This window comes from Adelges cooleyi, unplaced genomic scaffold, assembly GCF_023614345.1.
Source record: "Adelges cooleyi isolate 19-005CV unplaced genomic scaffold, UGA_ACOO_1.1 ACOO_flye_CR_arks_rails_tigmint_CR_PRNA_247, whole genome shotgun sequence".
NCBI classification, from domain to species: Eukaryota; Metazoa; Arthropoda; class Insecta; order Hemiptera; family Adelgidae; genus Adelges; species Adelges cooleyi.
In genome coordinates, this window is record NW_026095912.1 from 9427864 (window position 1) to 9451936 (window position 24073).

General features: G+C 32.8%; 2 protein-coding genes across 2 annotated transcripts; one reads left to right on the forward strand and one right to left on the reverse strand.

Annotated features, from left to right (window-relative positions):
- Positions 1-3295: 3295 nt before the first annotated feature.
- Positions 3296-12948, forward strand: LOC126836623 (uncharacterized). Its single transcript, XM_050570190.1, has 5 exons — positions 3296-3403; positions 7663-7762; positions 7971-8165; positions 10031-10236; positions 11162-12948. The coding sequence occupies exons 2-5, from the start codon at positions 7669-7671 to the stop codon at positions 11318-11320; spliced, it is 654 nt and encodes a 217-aa protein (XP_050426147.1). The 5' UTR covers positions 3296-3403; positions 7663-7668; the 3' UTR covers positions 11321-12948.
- Positions 12949-20705: 7757 nt separating this feature from the next.
- LOC126837034 (kallikrein-6-like) lies at positions 20706-23607 on the reverse strand. The gene is made up of 3 exons (XM_050570754.1): positions 23389-23607; positions 21990-22191; positions 20706-21046 (listed from the first exon to the last, which is right to left on the reverse strand). Exons 1-3 carry the CDS (start codon positions 23605-23607, stop codon positions 20706-20708), a joined length of 762 nt encoding a protein of 253 aa, XP_050426711.1.
- Between the last annotated feature and the right edge of the window lie 466 nt (positions 23608-24073).

Genomic DNA, 24073 nt, shown 5'->3' on the forward strand with positions numbered 1-24073 from the left:
TCTGCGTTTCGAACGCCTTAATAACTGTAATTATGGTCGTTTCTAAAAAATAATTTAAAAAAAAGAGTATGAATTTTATAAGAAAATGTATTATGATGCTTTAAGAATGTGAAAAAACAAAAAAGAGTGTGCACGGTGCACCTAACGTATAATTTGGATAACCGGATGGATATCTATTATTATTAAAGACTTACTATCTGTTAACGAATCGATATGACGTGTTTAATAATTATTTTCTATTAATTTTTTTTACCTATTAAAAAAAAAGTAGTGTTTTTTACAAGTTGTAAACAACATACATTTATTTTAGTTTCGATGCAAAGCTGAGAAAGTATTAATTTACGTTGAATGATTTTTATATAATTATAATATTTTTAAAGATTAAAATTTTAACATTTCAGCTAAAAATGCTATACTTTGGCTTAATAATATTTTAGTTTGGATTAGTTAATGATGATTTAGTCATGTTCAAATTTGTAGCTATTTCCAAGACAGTGACCTCTTTGACCCCAATTTGATAACTTCTCACGGCCGTATTCATAAATTTTTTTTTTATAATATCTCTTGGGAACTACTAACAACATAAGAATGACATTTAATGGTACTAAAAAGTAAAAATATTAAATTCAAAATGATTGTTTATTGATTTCGCTAATGAGTCAGGTTGTCAGGTCGGTGAACTACTTGCGTCAATGTTTGCTTTCAAAATTATTATTCATTACTTTGCCAATATTTGCAGTGACCAACTTTTATAACTAGTATCCACCGGTGTCCGTCAGTGATTTCATCTCCTTAACTGTCAGATACCGACTTTGTTGAATTATTCTACTTGTTTCGATCGTCTTCTTGTATTTGAATAAACATTGGAGTACATTGAGTGGGGTTAGCTGTGTGTCTAGACATAAAATTTCCAACTGTTTTACACGATTTATTACCCATAGGTGTTGAGCAATAGATACATCAAACATGAATATTTTGAAAAAATACTATTTACATTGTTACAAAACACACACTAATGTAATGCAATCAGCACGTTAGTAAATCTGTCAAAAAGCTCAAGTATTGCAATAAAGAAAATCAGACATTCGAAGGTGAATGAACAAAATTCAAGCTTATTATGGAAATAACGACGATGACAACTGTACATTGTATCTGGAATCGTTTACATCTCTAAGCCTGTAATACATTCTTAAAGTGAGATTAGTTTATGGTCTATGTGATGCGGTTATTTTTGTTAATGATACTAATCATTTTTTTTTAGTTGCCTTGACCTATGCATTTATGAATTCGTTAAAAAAAATGTATAATAGGTAGGTATTATATGTAGTCTGTACACAACGTGTCACGCTATTATTGCTATTAGAATAACGGGTTTTTGTTGCATAAAAGAATATTATATTTAACACAATCTTTGTTGGGATGATATTTAAAGGAAGACTACACAGAAAAATATTGTATTGTTTTGCCGTTAAAACGAAAACGTATTTATTAGCAATATCATTGTTTTAGCGAAATTATTTAAATTAAAACTAAAAAAAGTTTAACTCTTGTCCACAATCTCTGTACAAGAACCGTTTTTTTTCTTCAAACTAGGTGTTTAAATATTCATAAATATATATTTTTTGTTTGATCGTCTCAGTTTTCTATTTTCTGAAAATCAAAGCTGATATATTGTTTCTCCACTTTTTTTTATAAACGCTACCATCATCATTATTATCGACATGTGCCGGCGCACTCGTGGTAAGGCTGTCAAAAGTATTGATTTATTGATACTTATGTTTAGTATTTTGGAATTGATCATTACAGTCAATAGTGACTCCAAGAACAAAAAAACAAATTATGGAAATTACTTAGAACGATAAACCTGTTCGTGAATTCTTTTTTAGTCCCATACGCAACTAGGAGTGAATAAGCAAGCTAAATACAATTGTCTCACCGAATTTCGTAACTTGTCGACCATTATTTTTATCTTCTTAAGATTGTGATCCAACAATCTAACATTTATTCATAGGCATTATTTTCATAGTTCATCATTTAAAATTGACTTTAGCCTTTTGTAAAATAGCTAATTGTGTTAATGGTAGCATACATTTGTTTTTACAATAAGACGACCGTGCTATGCTTTTACTTTAAGTTAAACCAAAAAAGTTTGAGGATGTCTTAAATCTTAAATTTCCAATCTGTTAAAAATACTTCCCTAAATAGCCTCTTTGATACTCGGCGTTTCTTATATTTTTTAGCGCCTTAAGTTAGTCTAAAGCTAAGCAGATTTTACTTAATAAAATACATCAATAGTTAGTTAATAGTTCATTATTAACTAACTAACGCAGTTTCACTAAAAAAAATGGAGAGGCTTAAACACGTAAGCTTCTCGTTCATGTAACTTAATATAATGAATGAAAACAATTTTGTCCACGACAGCTAATAACTAAAACGGTGTTTTAAGGTAAATTTGAGAATTGTGTACAATTCAATTTTAGTTACTAAATATCTTGTATTATAGATTATAATTATACAAAAAAAAAGGACTTTTTCCAAGCATGTTGTCTTATAAATCTAGTATTCAACATACATATTTCGGTGTACCTTCCCTTTCATTTAGAAGGAATTAGTAAAGATGCAGTATGGAGGATCTGTTATTTTATGACTTGGTCGATTGTTCAATTTTTATCATTTTTCTTACGACCAAAATTAAAATATCATCATATTAATATTTCACATCAAGGTTTAAAAAAAATGATTTTTTTTATTCTGGTTTGTTTTTACTATACTATTTAGACGTAGTATTTATAAAATAAAAACAAAGTTTACTCGTGTGGGATTTTTTTTGAAATTTCACTATTCAACGATGACTGGCCGTGATTGTTATATTGATGAGAATAATAATAAATGGCCGTACTAAAAAAATTATGCTAAAGGGCAACGAATAAAGTCTTTTGCCACCCTCCGCCTCTTGTTGATCCGCACCTCGCCGTACCGCCCCAGATCCGGTCAGCGCGTATCTATGCGTTATGACTTATGAGTGCCAGCATAGGTATAGGAAGGTAGGTAATTAATAGGTGTACAATTTTGACGTTTAAGATTTAATACATTATAATAATGAGACAATATCTTCGGCGGTATCTCGATTTATTCGCACGTATCCGATATGGTACACATGCGTTAACGCATTACGACGGCGGATGTTTTAACAACAGGAAGAGGATCTTGGTGTAAAGTAGGCTAACGGTGGTGGAGGACAGGCGGGGCGTTGCGCGGGAAAGTAGGACAGCGGCTATGAACTCCCCTGGAATGTCGGACTACGGTTTAGTCGTACTCTTCGATCTCATCGTGGCAAACTCAGACCGTGTGCGCGTTAGTTTGAGCCTCGTCGCTTCTCCGTCAGGACATCCACTCGCATTCGGTAAGACAACAACATAATATTATAATATATCATAGAAAAAAAAAAATTAAACTAATAATAATATATTATTATAACAATCGTAGCACAAACTATATATGATGACGTTTTCGGTCTCACGGTGCTTAAATTTTTATTAGATATTTTCAAAACATTTTTCTCACACGGTATACTCATAGACATCGGTCGACTTCTTACAAAATATGTATTATTAATTGTACAGACGATGGATATTTTATTCACTTTAGTCTCAAAAAAAAAATGTAATATCATATTCTCATTTTAGGCAAGAATCGTTAAGCTTCAACGCAGTATAAATAATTTTAAGGAATCTGCTACAGTTAATTATTTTTTTTTATCCGTCAGAGAGCCAAAATAAATTTGAAATCATTTAATTAACAATATATTATTATATTTTGGGTATCATTATAGTTTGTTATTACATTTTTTTCATTTTGGCATAAGCTATAAATGCATACCAAAAGAGTACACTTTTTTTTTTAAATTTAACCGCGCGTTTGAACGTATTGACGTCGTTACTATGAAAATATACAGATAGGTGTACAGATAGGTATTTTTTTTTATTGGAAACAATTCTTCGATGAAGCCAGTATTTGGCTTTCTCCTAATGCGTTTAGAAAGTAACTCCCTTCTTCAATCACAAATAGACATAATGAAATAGATTATTGTTATTACAATTATTATTATTTGTAGTTATTATGATTACTATTTACTATTATGACTGTTATTATTATTATTGCTATTACCATCATCATCATCATCATCGTTATACCGTTGTTAATGTTTACTAACGCCGCGAAGCGATTGTTAATTTGTTGTATCTGCTTGTCAGAAAACGAATGAAAAAATAATTGGTATTTAGGCAAAAATGGGGACGAGAGAATGTAGTGCAGACAGAAACAGCGGTCCTTATGATATTATAGTAGGTACATTATGGGATCGTATTGGAGTTTCACCGAGTTTTCCACATTTATGCATTTATAGGCTCACGCATACAAAAAAAAAAAAAATCAAAAGTATTGTTGGATTTGATGTTTTAATTTGACGTCGTTCTCGAAAATTGGTTTGTAACACATTGGTCTCCGCCATGAGAGCCCAGCGGTGGTTCTATAAACGAACCGACAATTCGTTTAGGTCTTACAAGCAATACTCGGCTCTAGACGTGATATTACCTAAAGTTTCGTTGGTCATTATGGGAATGAGCTGATCAGTCGTACTGGGGCTAGTTGAAAATCCTGTTCAGTTAGGCTAAAGTACTTTTTTCCGGTGTATTTAGAGCTAACTGGTACCAATACAGGACGGTTTCTTGTATTGTATAATACTATATGTAGGGTTGCATAAAGAATTAATACATTTAATGATCCATTAAAATTTAATGGACCAATCACGGGCCACTAAATTATGTTTCAGGAACCACTAACATCTATTGGTTCATTAAACGTTTATGCAACCGGCATATGAGTTATTATGGGATCATTACACAAATATAATATTGTATAATATTCGAAAATTAAAATGTCTAATAAAATGTAAGTACAAATCAAACAAAACTGATATAGCAATATTATAAATGAATTACCTTAAATGTATAAAACTAAATTCAATCGACCGTGATATGACAATTTCGGCATACACGTGAAGTTCATTGCACTGAAATCTGTAAACAAATATTATATTTTCCCGCTAATACTTAACTTAACATTATTCTCAAACCGTTTTGACGCTTACAACGATATCAATTTAAAATTAAAAATATTACAGTGTTATTACTTTCTAATTTTTTTTGTGCATAACAATATTGTCCTTGATTGAAATCACGAACAATTTATTAATACCTCAGGCAGTCGGTACTTTTAATTTAGATACATGTCGTAGGTGTTTAACTAGGCTTATAGAATCGTTTGTGTTATTAATTTATTTATTAAACATTTTTATCGTCTTCGGGAAACTATCAAGCGGTAATTTCTAATTATTTTATTTATGGCTTTAAGGATGCTTAAAATAAAGTAGTAATATTTTAAAAATCGTTAAAAAATGTGCTGGAAGGCAATGGAGAAAATCAGCACGGCGCTTCTTTTTAATTTCTTTTCGCAAAATGTGTCCCCTATAAATTCTGTCGATTGGCTTATTCTTTATTGATCGTAGTAGGTATTGGTAGTTGTTTTTATGAAAGTTTTAATCAGTTTTTGCTCATTTTGGTAGTCTAGTGCGTATGGGATTAGTGTTGGTTGGCCAATGTCTGTTCTTGGTTTGGGTAACATCAAGTAATCAATTTAAAGCATAAATTATTCGAACTTTCGTCTCGCACGGGTTATTTAAGAGGGTCGGAGAACAATTTATTGAAAATTAAGGTAAACAATTGCTTCTAAATGCTCTGTATTCTGATGTGTTGTAGAATTTACAAAACAAGGTACTACAAATAACACTGTGATGGTTGATGCCAGTTAGCTATTAGCTTTTACGTGAACGGATATCTACTGTTGAGTCCTACACGATTTGGGCAATTTGTCTATTTTTTTTCTGACAACACAACTATCATAGTTTCCCTCGCAGAGTTGCAATTGGTCTATAACAAAGAGCTGACGACTCCATAATTCACTTATTAATGGCGTTATCTAATGCTTTAGCGGTCGTCAATAGGATGCTAACCGCATTCCGATAATCGATATTTTGCACCTATCAAACACAATAGACAGTTGTAACCGATAACGTGGCTCGCGGTAAGGATAGACACCCGGATGCACACATAACATATAAACAATAGTACGTGATCTACCATTGTTTTCTTTCGGACGAAGAAATCATATTATTGACTTTCCACTATATAAGATATATATAACGTGACCACTCGAAACAATCCATACAGCAATTAGCGTTCAACGTGACAGCCTAAGGTTAAACAAATTATAAAAATGTATACATAAAAAAAAAGAAGAAAATTGGTAACTCACAAAGAAGATGAATATACCCAACGAAACAAAAACACTCTTTGGGCAATTACACGGTTTGACGTTTTCCCAGGCACGTTTGGTTTTTTAGCGTTTATTTGTTTTTAACAGTTTGGCATAGTAAATATGCTTTGTCAGTTTCGGTTAGGCAATAGTGTGATTTCGAGTATTCTGGGGGCACGCATACTTTTGGCTTCATCCGTTTGTCCGGTGTTGGCTGGCAATATTTCAGCGAAATCGTCTAGCGTTTACGGTGTATAAAATAGGTATAAAAAAAACTATGCGTTACCAAAGTGTCCCAAACGAATTAACGGAAAATAACTCTACTAGTAAAAAAAAAAAAAATGTATTAAATTTCCCGTGCCAACATTTTTGACGTGATCAGTAACAAAAACGTCTTAGAAATTTAAGAGAAAATGATAGCGCTGAATAAATGTACGGTCGCGACGGTTTCTAGTTTTGAATCATAATCGCTGGACGACTTCGCAGAATACATATTCACCATACATCCATGTGTATTAAAATAATAATATTATTATGTTAGTTGATGATTTATAGAAGAAGTATAGGTATTGGTTCTCTGACACGGTGTGCCGTTAAACTCGGATCCGGATCAGCTGTTCTCGAGACCAGAAATAAATTAGTAGGAGTGAACGACGTTTAATTGTTGTAGAAAAGTGAAAGTGGCGGAATAAGTAAAAAAAAAAAAAGGATCGCGTGAAAAATAATTTGAAACTAATTGTTCTGGACCTATGAGATGCGATTTCGTAATGAACAATATGGATCTCAAATAAAAAAATTAAAAAAAACTGGTAAAATTCAAAGCGCAAACGGCCGAGTATTATTTATATGGACGAGACGTTTGAATAGAAACCCGCGTTGGCCTGCGGTGCGAAATAATTTAACCTACTATACAGTCTGGGTCAATCTGTCAGGTGTTCGCATGACCCACACTGACACGTTGACACGAGATGTCAACATTATTATTTACTTCTCTGTCATTGAAATGCATAACTGTTTCTTCCAAAATGAGAGTAAGAGAAAAAACAATAAGCATATAATAAATAATCAACTTAATCGATATCTGGCAATGTAATTTTCGAGTGTACATTTTTTCAAATTATTTCGATTAACGGGTTTTTGTCTAATTTGTTATAAACCTATTTGTATTATATTTTATCGAAATGATTTTGTACTAAGAATGGTTTTCTAATGTAAATCTACTATAACATAATTTTACAAGTGAAATGTTTTTTTTATTACAACAATGTGTATGTTTTTTTTAATTTTCAGTCCAACATGTTTCGAAAAATATGTTTGTTCCTTTTTGGAATGACAGTTGTGGCGGCACAGAGGAGATTAGCATTACCCGATCCTCGTAGCTGCTCTAGCAGTAAGTAATGACGCTTTTACATATTTTATTAACTTGCATTATTACCAGAAAAAAACAATTTGGATCATCTCGTCTAGACAGTTTTTGGGTTGTTCCGATTAAAGCTTTCTCCATTTATGTGATATCTTATTGTCGAATTACTAAACGGATTTTAAAATTACACAAAAAAATAGTTCATATTGTAGAAGTCCTTAAACGTTCGTTCCAGGAATCCGACACGCTACTTACCGCGATGCCCGTGGAGTCACACATTCATACTTCTTCAGCTGGGAGCACACGCCAACCAAGAGCTTGGAAGTGGACTGGTTAGACGCCAGAAACATTTGCCGCAGACATTGCATGGATGCTGTTAGTTTGGAAACTCCCCAGGAAAACGAATTCGTCAAACAAAGATTATCAAGAGGTAAACTGAATTTAATGACATCAGGCTCGTTTTAGATATACATTAGGGCAACAATTGTTAGAAACCGAAAAACTAACATTTTCGTAACAGTCCTAATTTAATGTACATATTAAAAAATCATCTACCAAAACGTTTATATTGCTAATAGAAAGTTAAATTTTTCTCGTTAAGCACTTTATGAACGGGAAGACATAATATTATACAACGTGTGCCATAGTTTATAAGTTACAACGATTTATATTAGTATTTTTTTTATATATTTTAGTATATTTAACTACGTTATATTGAACGCAAGCTATTTGCAATTTACTAAAGTCATAATGTTAAAAAAGTAAAACTGTAGTCTGTACGGGTCATATTAGTGAACATTTATGTATGTAAGTCATAGGAAAAGTAAATCATAAATAACACGAGGCTTCTTTGATAAACTCAACAAAATAAGCCAATGCTATAAAAAATCTACACCGTGTTTCAATTTAGACTATAAATGTTCTGCAGGTTATTGTAGGAATACACTAAAATTAAAATGTAATTTCTTTCATTATTCACTACTGAGTGACTTTTAGTTTTCAATAAAAAAAACAAATACAATATTTATCATTTAAAAATAAGTAACTTGCTTAAAAAAATATTTTGTAAGCCTATTAAGCAATTTTTGTTTTAAATATTCGGAATTTTCGCCCAAAGGAAATTGTTGGAGAATTAAACGCTTCGAAAGTCATTGTTAGGGCGTATTGCACAATGCTCTATTTAATAAGGTAATGCAGATTACATTCTGGATGATGATACTATCGCACGTGGGTTGCGCATCCTAAACCTACACGACATCTTAACGTGAGAGCATTCGTATTTTATAGTACCATTATCATTAGTAGTCTGTATTTACTATTTTCCATTTAAAAACTCAGTCGAATAAATTAGTTTAAATATTTCGAATGAAATTCCATTATGATCTCTATTTTTACATAGTACCCCAATGAGAGAGTTACAAAAAATAAATTACTTGAGGGGAGTGGGCTGGTAAAATGAATAATACACAGAGTCGTATGGTGCTTCCCCCTACATCCCCTCTGTATACTTTAAATATTTTTTAAATATATAAATAAACTTACACAGAATTCTAAATTATTTATCCTTTAAAATTATAAATATGATTGTTTAGTACAAAAAATATCTTACATTATGTATTTTTTATTTATAAAACCATAATTTGTAATTAAGGAGCCTCTATACTGGCATTTATTAAAGCACACTGTGTAGGCAATTTTAAAATAAAACATAACATTTAGCTACAATTTGTAAGCTCATACATTAATACATACTTCCTTGTTATTTACCATAGATTACAGTATTTTATTGTATAGATACAGTATTTTTGTATAGATTATTATGTATTTAAGGAGCCTTTACACTAGCAATTATGAAAACGCATTTTATAGAAAATTGTTCAATAAAACTTTGCATTAAGGTAATATTTGTAAACTCGTTAACACACAAAGTGGTATCTGTTTTGATAAATATATTTTTTTAAACTTTTAGAACGCATACAGGCTTTATTTTTGTACAAAAAACATGTTTCTTTCTATATTAAACAAAAATTTGAATTCTTTCTAACAGTTAACAAGGTGAATACCTTGTTAACTGTGGCACAATTTTCAATTATTTTATGCGTTACATACTTAATTCTTTATTAAAGTTAGATTCGTTTAAAACCCTTAGCTTATGATTATTACATTATTTTTTAATTATCCTAACTCTTTATAGACGTTACGGTGCAAACCTTACATATGACAATAAGTCTAGAAATAGTAATCGGCATACCCACTTTGTATTTAATAGTTTTTTTAAAATTTAACCTTGGACAGGAAACGTAAAGTACATTTGGACGTCCGGTAGAAAATGTAACTTCAACGGTTGCGACAGACCCGACTTGGTGCCTGCTAACGTTAACGGTTGGTTCTGGTCAGGATCCGGTGCCAAAATCGGACCGACTACTCAACGCAACTCAGGCGATTGGAGCAGTACCGGCGGTTTCGGACAAGCACAGCCCGACAACAGAGAAGCACCTCAAGTAAGTGTACAGGGGTAGTAAAATGTCTAAGTGTTGCCAAGTATACATTGCAAGTAATAACACGGCAACAAATCTAAATGGAATAAAATGACAAAAACGCCAATTTTATATCTATAAAAAGTACTTACCTACCTTATTATAAATGTATCATTAATCTTTATTACCTCTGATAATGAACATTGATCCGATATTTCTTATAGTATTATATAAAGATAATAATATTAGGTACACATTATAAAAAAAAAGGTTTTTTAAATGTTTAATTTTTAACCAAATATGAGCGATGTAAAACACCATACGTATTTCTTCCATAAATAATAAATACACTGGAAGGGATTTCACCTATAAGTGGCGTAATTGGAAGGAAGGGCTTATAGGTTGAGCGATTATAAAACCTTCCAAAAACGTTTTTTTATAGATATTATAGCCCACTTTTTACAACTTATATATTATAAAAAGGAGGTTGCAACTTTTGCAACTTTTTTGTCATTGGCTCCTATAATTATTATTTAATTAATATCCGGACTTCTCATTGAAATTTACTTTAAACTTATAATCAAACTTGATGGTCGATCAAATGTTTCATTTTTTTTTTTACTTTCCACTTGAAATAAAAAAACACAAAGTTAAAGTAAAAAGGTTTTTTTTAACGCAAACTTTAAGTACATATTTTGATCCCTTTGGTCATCCTTTGTGTTGGAAGATGTATGATATTTAATAGGCGAAAAAGATCTGATTTAATTTAAAATGTAGAGGTACGCTAAATTATCTGAACCCCCAGGACACTCAGTCCTGCCAAGCCAGATTTGTCTACTCTGGATTCCAAACTACACACATTTCGTGTTATTTCGTGGCTATTCTATTTGTATTGTTTTTTGCATAATGTGTAAGCACATCTTTATTTATCGTAACCCTTTGCCCGTAGGGTAATGACGAGTCTTGTCTGGCAGTATTGAACAACTTCTACCAGGACGGAGTAAAATGGCACGACGTCGCTTGTCATCATCTGAAACCGTTCGTTTGCGAGGACAGCGATGAGCTGTTGAACTTTGTCCGCTCCCGCAACCAAGGAATTCGCCTTTAAGGAGTACACATATTTTTTATTTTTGTTGTTTTTTTTTTTTACGAAATTGTCCACGTTATGTTTGTATAACGCGTCCGTCTATCTGGAGAGTTATTCAGTTCCCGCCAAACGAATATATACATATATATTTTATATAATACAATATAATATAGTATAATATTATACATATTATTATTATTATGAAATGAACGTACAATTTTTGTAAAATATGATATTTATAACCCGTATTTATTATGTATAAGTTTAGTTGACGATAAACATTTTTTTTATAAATATAAAAATCAACTGATTTATTTTATCTTATTAGGTACTGTATACTATTTGAGCCCATCAAGAGTAAAACGGTGTAAGTTATTAATTTTTGTTTTCAATTATTTTGTAGCAAGTGTACTACAGAAAAAAAAATACCTGTATCAATGTGTCTACTTTTGATGGGCTCATCTGTATCGATAAGAATAGGCGGTAATCGTAGTGAATGTATATTTTTCGAGAGGGAAATTAAGTTATCTATTAATTTAGAAGATAAATGTTGCCCAATTAAAGTCATTGGACGTCCACGAGATCCGTCATAAGCAGTACTCGTTAATTTATGGTTCTCATGACCTCCATCAATGAAGCGGTTTCTAGTAAAAATAATAAATAATACGCGCTTATCGCGTCTGTGTGCCTTTTACCATCAAATTATACCAAGACCCGTTATATATGGTTGTATTTGAAAGGTGGACTCGTTAAGTTTGCTGCGAATTTATTTTCACACATACACACAAACACGCTGAGTCATCGGATCGTGGCATGTAGTTTGGCTAACCTAACAGTAATCTTGTTCAGCGCCAAGTACGGGGCACTTCCTAGACGTATACGCCTTCGGGGCGAACTGCTAAAGTGGAGGCGTCACACAGACACACACACACAAATTCAAACGTATATAATAATATAACTTCAAGTGTACCAGTACAGCAGAGGGCAAGGCACCGGTTTGGCGAGTAGGCCCCAGTGCGGTGTTTTCTTATGGCCGAAAAACCAGTCGCCGTTGCCGCCGGCCAGACGACCGCGAATCCACAAGTCAAGAAAGTTTACACGCGAAGGCGATGACCCAACAGGCAATACCGTCAACCCACTCTCCAAACTGTTTTTACACTATACTCAATGTAGTCTACATTACCGCCAAGATCAATGTCGGACGCACAAGGTCTCGATGACGACGTGACACTCCCATCTAACATTCTTAATACGCTACCACAAAACGTAAAACGTTCATAACACCTTTGGTGTAAGGGGGAAAAACAAAACAATATTTTTTTAACAAAACGTAGAAAGATTGACAAAAACATAAAGCCCTTTTCAAAGGAGACAAGTAAAATAAGTAAAGACTACGTTTTCATTAATATAACTATTGACAATCGCAACGCATTAGGTCAGAGGGTCTATTAGAAACACCAATACTCGATCTTATTTGGCCTTCCGCTTGAAATATTGACCTTGCGAGTTTAAAGCAGCGTTACTTGTACTACAGTTAATATTTAAGTGTATGATGAATTAAATATAGATAAGGTAAGAGAAAGTCGATTGTTCAACTCCGTAGTGAGGCCAGCGATGATTAATATTAAATAAGAATTATAAAAAAAAAAGAGTACCTGAAATAAAAATATCTAAATGGAGAGTCATGCTGATAGAATATAAGATAATCGAGAATGGATTAAGATGGTTTGCGCGTTTTTAAAAAAGGGAATGAAATTAAGTAGAGTATTGAGTATGCCTCTAGGCATTAGAGACCTAGAGGGAATTAGGTGTAGACCTAAAACCAGCTGTTATTAGGATTAGACTATTTAAAACAAAACACAATATAAAGATAGAGTTGGCAAAAATAATCGATTTTAATCGATCAGACATAAATGTTGCACATAATTCTATTTACAGAAATGTTACTGACATAAGATTGGATAACTTATTATCTAATTGTTATCATAACATACTACAATATTAAATTTCTTTCTGTACTTGATTAACGACAATAAATTATTATTATTATATTTTTAATACTTAATTAACTATGTACCTATGTAAGTAATTATCAATAGTACCTATCTTTTTTTTAAAGATAAAATTTAAGTTTAAATTCGAATATTCCATTAATTATGTATAATAGATTACACAACATATCACGAATTTTTCTTTTAGTTATAAAAAAAAAATTGCGATTTTGTAGTTTTTATTTTTGGAAATAATATATGTAGTTTTTATTTTTAGTTCATATTATTTTATAACATTAGACAATATTTAAATTGTTATCTTTTTATTTTTTTTTCCAAAGCTTTATCGACTTATAAAACTTAAATGGTAAGGTATATATTCAATTAACCATTTAAATTAAGAATAATTTTCTGAAAATGTTGACTGGTCAAGGCCAGTTTTGGATAATTATTTTTAAAGTTATTAAAATTTAAATTTAGGACGGGAGGAAACGCGTGTGTATTATGCCCGCATTACTCTACACATTCCACCCCCGTCCTTAATTTCAACAGTCAACTTAAGTAATTTCAAAAGTAATTATCCAAAATTGGTTATCGACCAGTACAAAGTTTCAACAAATTATTTTTAATTATATATTATTATTTGAGTTTCAATTGTTAATAGAGCTGTGGAAAGTACTAAAAAAGGTAAATGTGTTAGTGTGTAGTTTCGATATTCTTTGGCTTTAAAATGAGAAAATATTTATCTGATGAATTATATACTTTTCTCTTGAGAGGCTGAGAGATAAAACATTGAATTGGTATTTTTCTGTTATTGCGACTACCTAACGATTATTTTGCTAGGACTACTAAGGCTGCACTTAATGGAACTAATAAGCAATAGGGAAAATATGTTTTGCTTAACTTTATACTCTTAGGGTCCCTCGATTTGACTTTGATTTTATTACATTACTTACGTAAATTAATGTTTGGCGGATGAGGTCAGATTATGTAGGTTAATACACTCGTTAGCAATTAAAAAGAGCTGTTCTCTTAATTTCATCGCTTTGGACCAGATTAGATTTCTTGTAGTATTTTAGAGACAATTTTAGTCTTAATATATTTGCATAGAAATCATATAACTTCTAAACGTTGAATAACTTATCTGACTAGTGTAATTTCTGTTAAAAATTACAATTAACGGTATTATAAAAATATTTTTAATATACCTCCTGGACTGTGGGTTCGTTCACACATAACAATGTGGATATTGAATACGGTCAAAGTGTAATTTCCCTCTTTGAACAAAATATGTTTGTTGTAAAAATTATTTTGTATCGAATCAGGGGTTTTCCAGGGTTTTAGCCCTACCTTCCTTCATTTAAAACGCAAATCATTAATTGCGCCCCCCTGTGTAATAGAATACCACCGGTTGTTTTCTTGGCCGAAAATATCGTAGCAACAGCATTTTTGATTTCATTTTCCATTATCGCGGTTGTCGTCAAACAACCGTCAACGGGTAGACATGTGGAAATATTAAAAATTTTGTTTTTAAATTTTAAGTATATTTTTAAAAGTAATTTATTAAAACTAAATTATGGAGCGTCGCAGAAATGTTTTATGTGTATTAGCGCTTTGGTCGGTGGTGGTTCTGGCCGTGTGCAGCATAGCGAGGCAATGCGTCGACCGGCTTTACCCTAACGGAGACGGCGCCGGCGGACACTCGTCGGGCGCGACGTCCTGCGAGGGCTCAGAAACGTCAAGGGCGGTTGGCGGCATAAACACGATGAACAACGGCGCCGTGTACAACTTGCACGGTTACTCGTACGCGGTGATGGTCACGCCTAGGGACATTGGTTACAAGAACGTGAAAAGCGCGTGCGCCGGGACAATGATAGCACCGCTGTTCGCGTTGACGGCCGCCCACTGTACGGTCTCGACAAGTACCGTCAACGACATCGTAGTCCGTTTGAAATCGAAATGGACCTTCTCGCGCGGTGGTGCCTAAAACTAGATTTTTGTATTTTTACCAACGTTTGAAATTCGCGACCTGAAATTATCGCTGAACTCTACGTATGGAACGCTTATTCAGATTGAAAAATCTGGTCCCGGAGGCAGCCATTTTGTGTACCGATTTTATGAAAAGTAAAAATGCTACGTTACTTTTTCATGATACGTATAAAAAAAATTAGGTTAGGGTGATGATAACTCCGTCATATATTTGATAAATCATAGAAAAATTAATATCATGGACCAAACGAAAACTGTTCACAAAATGGCAGTCTCCCACTAGTGAAGTCCTCACTTTCCGCATCACATGTACAAAATCCGGTTAATTCATTTTTTTTGAAAAATTTAGATTTCTGTCTCATTACTACAACCCATCATTTATTTGCAATTGTAAGCAGAATACTTGGTGGGGCTTCGCCTATCATATACTCAATTTCCTTGGCATTCACAGGCTTAAGATTAGTACCCTCGAAATAATCTACTTGTTTACCTTAAGTTATATGGGAGGGGGAGGGCTTTGCAATAGTGTATAAGTTCTAACACACCTACACTTTTTATTTACCAAAATTGTGTCTCTGTCGCCAATTCACTGGTTTTGTTTATTATTTTAAATTAAAATGAACTTTACTTAGTACGTAATCCGTTCAAAATTATCTTTTAAGAGGACGCCACATCGCCCATTTTTAAGGAGTAAAGTATAGGCAATTTTTCGAAAAATCTTACTTTAGAGTTTGAACTGAAATGTATACCTATTAATACAGTAATAAGGATACTTTGTTGATTGCCATTTTTTTGTCAGACTATCACACTCATTTCTATAGGATAAATTACAATTTTTTTCTCATCAAAACAGTTTTAGGCGGATTAATTTTTCTTAGGCTTCATATATAGTTAAGGAAAGAAATTCATACATATTATATATGACAAAATTATCTGTGCTCTAGCATCCGTATTTTTTCGATATACCTACAGTCGACGCTATATCATTTTTAAAAAAGTGAAAAAAGTCTTTTCTTAATTAATTAACTATTCATTACCTGGTTGAAATATTAAAAAAAGGCCATGGTAGAGCACAGACAATATTGTTGTCTATATTATGCGAAGATTTGGTTTCTTAGTTTTTATTACAGTCTTTGTAAAACTATTCCGCAAGGCCGGGTTTTTGAATAAAATAACGGCTGTGTGACGTCCTCTTAATATACAAACGAACTTTTTTAATATAATAGACTTTAAATAGAACTAAGTAGTATCAGTTTAGATCTCCATAAAAAGTTTTAAAGGTTCAATAAATCGCTATGATATATCTATAATTGTAGGCCTTTAAATACCAAAATTAACCGCGAACCCTTTCTACATAGTATGATATTTCAAGCATAAAATTTGTTTAATTAATACTTTTTAGTTGATAATGTATTTTGACATTCACTGGTTTACCTATTTATTAACAGTTTCAACTGTTTCAACGATGCCACTGTACTTGAATAACAAAAATCACTTTAAAACTGTATTTAAAAAAAACTTGACAATTTTTTAGATTTATACAACATGCATAAAATTATATTAACTCAAACGGGGCTATAAAGACACTATACTAAGGGTAAGGTGTTATATTTCTCTTTATTGCATATATTTCAAATTTTTGATAGTTATTAGATAGTATTAAATAAAGTAGATATTAGACAAAAATTAAATCGGATGTAAGAAGTAGTTCAGATAATAATTCTGCATCGGATGTCTTTATAAAACTTCACAAAGAATATTATTCGTTCTTAACCCTTCGTTAATGTGTGGTGCCTAGAAATATTTAGAAATCTCTTGTCACGTGGTTTCCCAACACACTAACAGAAACGTAATCTAAATACGAATCATAAATATATATAAGTATGTCTACTGTCTTGGTAAGACGAACAAGTTATGCTCACACAGGTTCTTAAAGTACTTGGCTGATATACCATTAGATGGCTCGTGTATTTATTTTTGCCTTTATCGACATCTTGCTTTATTTTCAATACATTTTACACTTTTCTATTGCCCACTGAATCAATCCACTAACATAGATATATTTTCCAATAGTAATCACACCAGAAGTGTAGTTTGGGCATCATTGCACTCGCATTATAACTTCATTGCCTTCTACTTGTGTTGTATTTTTCTTACAAACAGGTGATCCACGGTCACTGGACCATGTATAAGATAGACTCTAGAGTGTCGAGAAACGTCGTACAGATTTACCAGCACGCTGGTTACAACAAAACACCCGACGTGGCAGATCTGAGTGTGCTACAAGTATGATAATATCGCGAAGAATAGTATAATTTTAATACATTTTTGATTAATTGGTTATTTTAATCTACACTCACCTGTTTATTATACTTAATATAGAAAAACGGTTCCTGCGGTTGTATGCTACGATAGTAATTTCCGTTTTTGGGAGTCCTCGATGAGTTTACTACCTTTTTAAGTTTTCATCTAATAGATGATATGGGTTTCCTCGCTTCTATTACTATAATAACTATTAATATCCACGCGCTTACCGCAACAGGACAACTTTGATTGTCAGCTTACGATTAATTTACACTGAGGAATGATTTTAGTTCTGTTACTTGGATCTAAAAGGACCAATGTTATTTTTGGCATGAACTCTAACCAGCTAGACATGAAAATTAAAATATACTTGTAGAAAATAGCATTCTCGAGGCAAAAATTAAATAAGTTATGAAGCGTTATGTAAACAAATTAATACCGAGCCTCGTAGTAAATAAAAACTTAAATTTTCCGAAAGTTGCAAGAAGTGAGATTGGCCCTTTTAGACGCAAGATACAGAATTATATGAGTTAATAAGTTATGTTGTTTGCTCGCTGTTTCGCGTTTAGATCAGTTCGCCGTTTCGTGACGTAAGCCATTACATCAGTTTGGGGGGACAACCCTCAGATTTTTATTATAAAAAGCTCAACTGCGAGATCATTGGATTCGGTCGAGTAGATCGTGGAAAGTATCCGCAAGTCTATGGCTATAAGATTAATGTTTCCGTTAATCACGGACCTAATATGTGTATAAAACGAAATATCAAGTATGTAAACTATATAAATACACAATTAGTAAATAATGCATGTATACGGTATTAGTGACTCCAACACATGCGAGACATAAAAGACAGTTGAAAAATGATGCAGAAGCGATGAGAAATCATTGGAGAAGGAAAGTTATTTCTCTTGAGATTACTTAAGCGTAAAAGATGTGTCAGACTCAACCCGTTTACCGTTAGGATGAATAACGGTAAAGATAATACTGGGAGACTGTGTGATTATGAGGACGAGGATTTTAAAGAGTAATATGGTTTGGTGTGGCATAAGGTTTATACGAATAAGAAGTTTAGTAGTTAAATTACACAATGATTGTCAATGCTGTTTTTGTGCAGATATCATATGGATTACTCCAATTGGCAACACATTTTATGCGCAGAATCCAAAAACAGTAGTTTGACTTGTACCGATGAAAGTGGCGGTCCATTGATATGCCATGGAAAACAGTACGGTGTGATGAAAGACATGTACAACTTGTTAGGAGGTAACGAGACGACATGTGATGATCCAAACATGCGAACTAGGCACGTGTTTTTGTACATGTATACCGAGTGGATATCCGAGATCACCGGTGTCTATTATGACAACCTAGCCACATCGACGATAATCCGACGTCGCCACGACGATGTGATTGCTTTTGTGTTTTGCACAAGTTTATACTTCATATTTACGGCGTATAAAATTTAATCCAAATTAAATCGATAATTTAAAATTTCAACAGTTAAAGGTGTATACTTAGTTATGATTTTTCAAGAGCATCGGTCTTTAGGTTAAGAAGTCTAAGTGGTACACAAACACTCCATGTATTTTTATTTTGTTTAAATATTGGTCGGCCTAGGATTTATTATCAATAAGGATTAAACATATCATCTATTCATACAACTATGCATTATAGTCAAAGGAGAGCTGGATTTTAATTCTCCAAAACCAATTAGATTTAAATTCTCAGTCAAACTTTCGTCCATTGATACATCAAACGATTAACTTTGTTAAAACATATTATGAGTTGCTCCTAATTTGTTTCAGGTGTAGGTATATTTACTATTCGTATGTAATAATATATAAATATCGAATTATCAATTAATTATAATAAGTATTTTATAAGACTGAATGCACTATTTATAAATTGTAATATCACAATTATTTTAAATAAAACCAAACGCATATGGACCGAGTAAGCCAATAAGAAAGAGAATCATATACATTAGAGTATATTTGTACATGGGGACCTATCACAATTTCTCCCACTAAAACACGGAAGAAGACGCTTATAAAAATACCGTAAATCGTAATTTTGTTTTTGGGGGGATATTTGTAGTTTATTTAGGTTAAAGTATTTGCAGAGCTCCAAATTACTATTCCATAGGTCTATAGAGATTTAATTAAGAGTTAGTACAAAATTAGTTTTGTATGAAGTGATAGCTTTGATTTATAGTGTAGGAAACGTTTAAGTATTTGCAAGCGGCCGTTCTGTTTTAGTTTGATGAAAAGGATGGAATGAGTCCAAGTAATTTGTTGGTTTAAGTAAACTCCTAGATATCTGATAGTTTTGACTGGCGGTATTATTACTTTGTTAAGTAATGACATGTAGGCAGACACCTTGCTTGAGTGTGAAGATTATATGACAGGACTTGGATTTATTTAGTTTAAGCCGACATGCCAAACTCGATCGAATCCTTGATCATTCCAAGCATTGGACGAAAAGTTTTCAGGTGAGGCACATTTGTAAAGGGGATGATAGGACATTTGTAACTTAATTTTTTCAAACACCATTTTATAACTAAAGTAAAGATAACACACATATAACCATTAAAAAAAATAATTTTCATTACGGTAACAAGCACAACAATTAACATCTACTTAACCCCTTTGCCACCATATTTTATTACGTGGAAATATTTTCAAAATTTTCTCAACATTTAATAGTTGTCCTAAAAATACAGAAGTTTCTTAATTTCGGGTATATGTCATTACCTGAACAAAACAATATGCTTTCCTTTAAATTGCAAATACAAACTACCTAATAACAATTACACTGTTAGATAAGGACCGGGAACGCCTGTTATATTGAGTGATGAGTACACCAGTGTATTCAAGTAAAGACCTTGATTATATACCTATATATATATATATGTAAAAAAATGGGTTGAAATATATAAAGTATGAACTACCAAGCAGTTTCTAAACTTGATAAATTTGATAAATAAAAATGTTGTTTTGAGCGCAAAAAATTGATAAATTCTTATGTTATAATTAAATACAAACGATGGTACTTTTAAAATTTATAATTTTTTTTAAATTTTACAATCATTGTTTAATTACTTTTGGCTCGCTATTACTCATTCAGATCGAAAAAAATACAACTTGCCCGCTCAGTGATAGAATGGCGAAAAACGCAACTATGGTAAAATATTGTCGGTTGGTAGGTGCATTATCGAAGTAATCGTCGTAGTACTCGTTCTGCCCGTTTGTTATTTTATCGATCCATTCTCTGTGCCAATACAAGAATATATGCCTGGTCTGCACATTTGGGTCACCACATATTGTTTTGTTGAAATACTTGAAATTGTAACCGTCCTTGACTGTACCGTATAACTTGTCATTGCAGATCAAAGGTCCGCCGCTGTCACCTTGACACACACTTTTCTTATTGGGTTTTGCGCAAATATAGTTCTTCCAACCGCCTGCCATTAATACCAAAACACTTATATCCACGAGTTTGTTGATATAACTACGACAAATGTCGTTTTCAGTGTTTTGTAGACGAAAATAGTCTTTTATCGTCCGGATTATTCATATTATAAAGAGCAACAGGAAATGACTAGACTTTATTATTATCCGATAATGTAAAGAGGCTATAGCAATGAATTACAAGATTTAAATTCGTATTGCGAATTAAAGTCAAGTCGCTTAGTATACAAACGTTTTTATTTAAAAATAGAGGCTGTGGTAGGAATTAAAAGCCTTTTAGGTTTAAGAAGAAGATGATACGAACGACAACTTTTTTAAGTACCGGTTTTGTGCTGTTTATTGAAGGCAATTTTGATATTGAAAAAAAAATGTAGCTACCGGTACGATTAAGGGTCTGATATAGTCTGTGAAATATTATAATATTGTCTAGGTTAAAAGGAAATTAAATTTATTATAACTTTCATGGTTTTAAATAATATAAACTTTATAATCTTCGAATGTATCAATGTCTTTGATTTGTTGCTGACGTTTTGGACTCATTGCAGAGTATAGTCGCTGCAGTGGAACAGTAACTATCGCTTCGATGACAGACTCTACATGAGTCCAAAACGTCAGCAGCAAATTAAAGACAAGGATACATCCGAAAATTATCATACATAAAAGGAAAAATATTAAATAAAGCCGTCAATATTGGTATTTTACGAAATTATTTAGACAAAATTGAAGTAAGTGAAATCGGTTCGAAGATAAAATCGGTAAGCTTAGGGAGTTGTAAGAAAAAAACGTTGGCTGATTATGTATTACAGCTGTAGAATAGCCGCTTGAATAAAGTGATGCTGCAAAGGCAGATGATTGAGGTGTTATTCATCGCTCGCGTGGAATAAAAAGCTAATCGAATAGTTTTCAAGTACACTGAATTAATTGATTTAAGCTCACCTCCTGGGAGAGGCTTAGCGCATGCATTCGGCCCGTATCCAGCCACCACATCTGTTTGGAACCCATTCCATTTAGCAGCTTGCGGACCTTCTCGTTGACCGAATCCAATGACGACACAATTAACAGTTCTGCCATTTGCAAATTCTTCTGGTGTTCCGCCGATCACTGCGAAGGAGTCAAACCCTTTCCACTCGGATGTCATCTACGTGCAGTCCGTACAAAGCCAGGTGTTATATATAGCAGCCTTAATTAAAGAAAAATATCTAGAATACAATTTCCTATTAGCAAAAATATTCACCATTTTGACATTTTCATGTCTTAGCTTTGGCACATAACCGAAAAAAGCGTTTCTTACAAAAGCATATCTGATAAGAGATTAGAGATAAGTTATTAGAAATGAGAGAGGTGGTTGGGGTTAGGGGTGGGAATTAGCTTGGTGGTAGGGGATGGGAGGAAGGGATATAGGTAAGAGATAAGTGGTAGGAGATAGAGGGTAGGGGAGAGGGGGTATGAAATAGAGGTAAGACATGTAAATGCTTTTTCGTGGTTGCAGACTTAAGCTGAAAAATGATTTTTGACAAGAGGTGAGACTGATAAATATTGAAGTTATATACCTCAATTTTTTTTATAAAACTATTAGTTACAGCTTGCACTGTTGATTATATTATAATACAGATAAGCCAGAATTTTGGTGGCAGCGGCTAACGTGTTGGTAGATTAGTGCAAGTTAAGATGGCTATGTGTATATTATAAATACCAACTATATTTGGTTGGGAAAATCCGCCAGAGCAATTGTTTAATTAACTTTAAAAATACGTTATTTCAAAATGTATACTTTATATTACAATATTAATGAAACACGATATTTCCCTATATTTAATGTGATCTGTGTCTAAATTGAATGAATCTTTCAAGAATTCAGACCTTATTTGGATGTGATCTTTAAAATAACCCGGATACTTGGGGACTAATTCGGATGCAGCTGTGAAATATGCTTAGAGAAATGTGGAGATACCAAAGACATTATCCCATATCATCAATGTAGACAACAACCTAGATGAAGTAAACACTTTCAGAAACTCTAAAAAATTCTTCTAGTTTTCAATGATATATACCAGGACCCAATGACGTGAGTTAACCGTGACTCGCCCCCCCCCAGTTCTAGCGTACTACCCGTTTAGTTGTGATTCGTGTGTATACTTCTAACAGACATAAGTCCGACGTTGTGTGCGGCCGCTTATAATCCTCGTGCTGGTGGATGACCAGCACATCTCTCTTCAGATCTTTATTTCTCCATGATTTAGTGATATGGCCGCGGTACACCTGTTCTGGCAATTACGATCCGGAATGTATATAAATCACACAACTGCATTATTACTACCCGCTTTATGGGACTTACCTTTAAGTCTTTGGCGGCCATTCCCCACGAACAGTGGGCGGCAGTCAATACGAACAGCGGTTGGATTAGCGATCCAGTACATAAGGAAGAAGTGCCTCTCACGTATATTATGTAGGGATACTTCACGTCATCGTACACAGTGCCGTGGGATACCAAGTCATTTTCATTGTCGTTGCTTTGATTGGCGCTAACTCTGGGGACGTTAGCTGCAGTTGTCATGATCGTTACAAGGCAGAGCCAAAGCCACGTACGCATATACCCAAGCATCGTAATTAAAGGATTTAGCGGTAAATTTTTATATGTTTGGCGATCATTTTAAACGTACGATTTTCTATATTGGATTAATCACAACCGGTTGTTATTTACATAAAACCCTTTTTGAAAAAATAATTTTAATCAAAATAACACCAACAAATATAATATTTATAACAATAAAAGTTTTTATTTGGCCAACAGTTTTTTTCGTTTATACCTTGTAACAGCTGTGATGGACTGCATTATTCCGTTGTGTCGACCAGTGCATATTGAACAACAAAAATATTCCTAAATCGTGCTAACCTTTTTTAAATAGTGTATTTTATATGTAGACAGCAATAAGTTTGGTACAAAATATATTGTATTACCTAAAATGCTAAAATACACAATTTTATCTGTAATGAGGGATTATTATTATTGTCATCCCTAT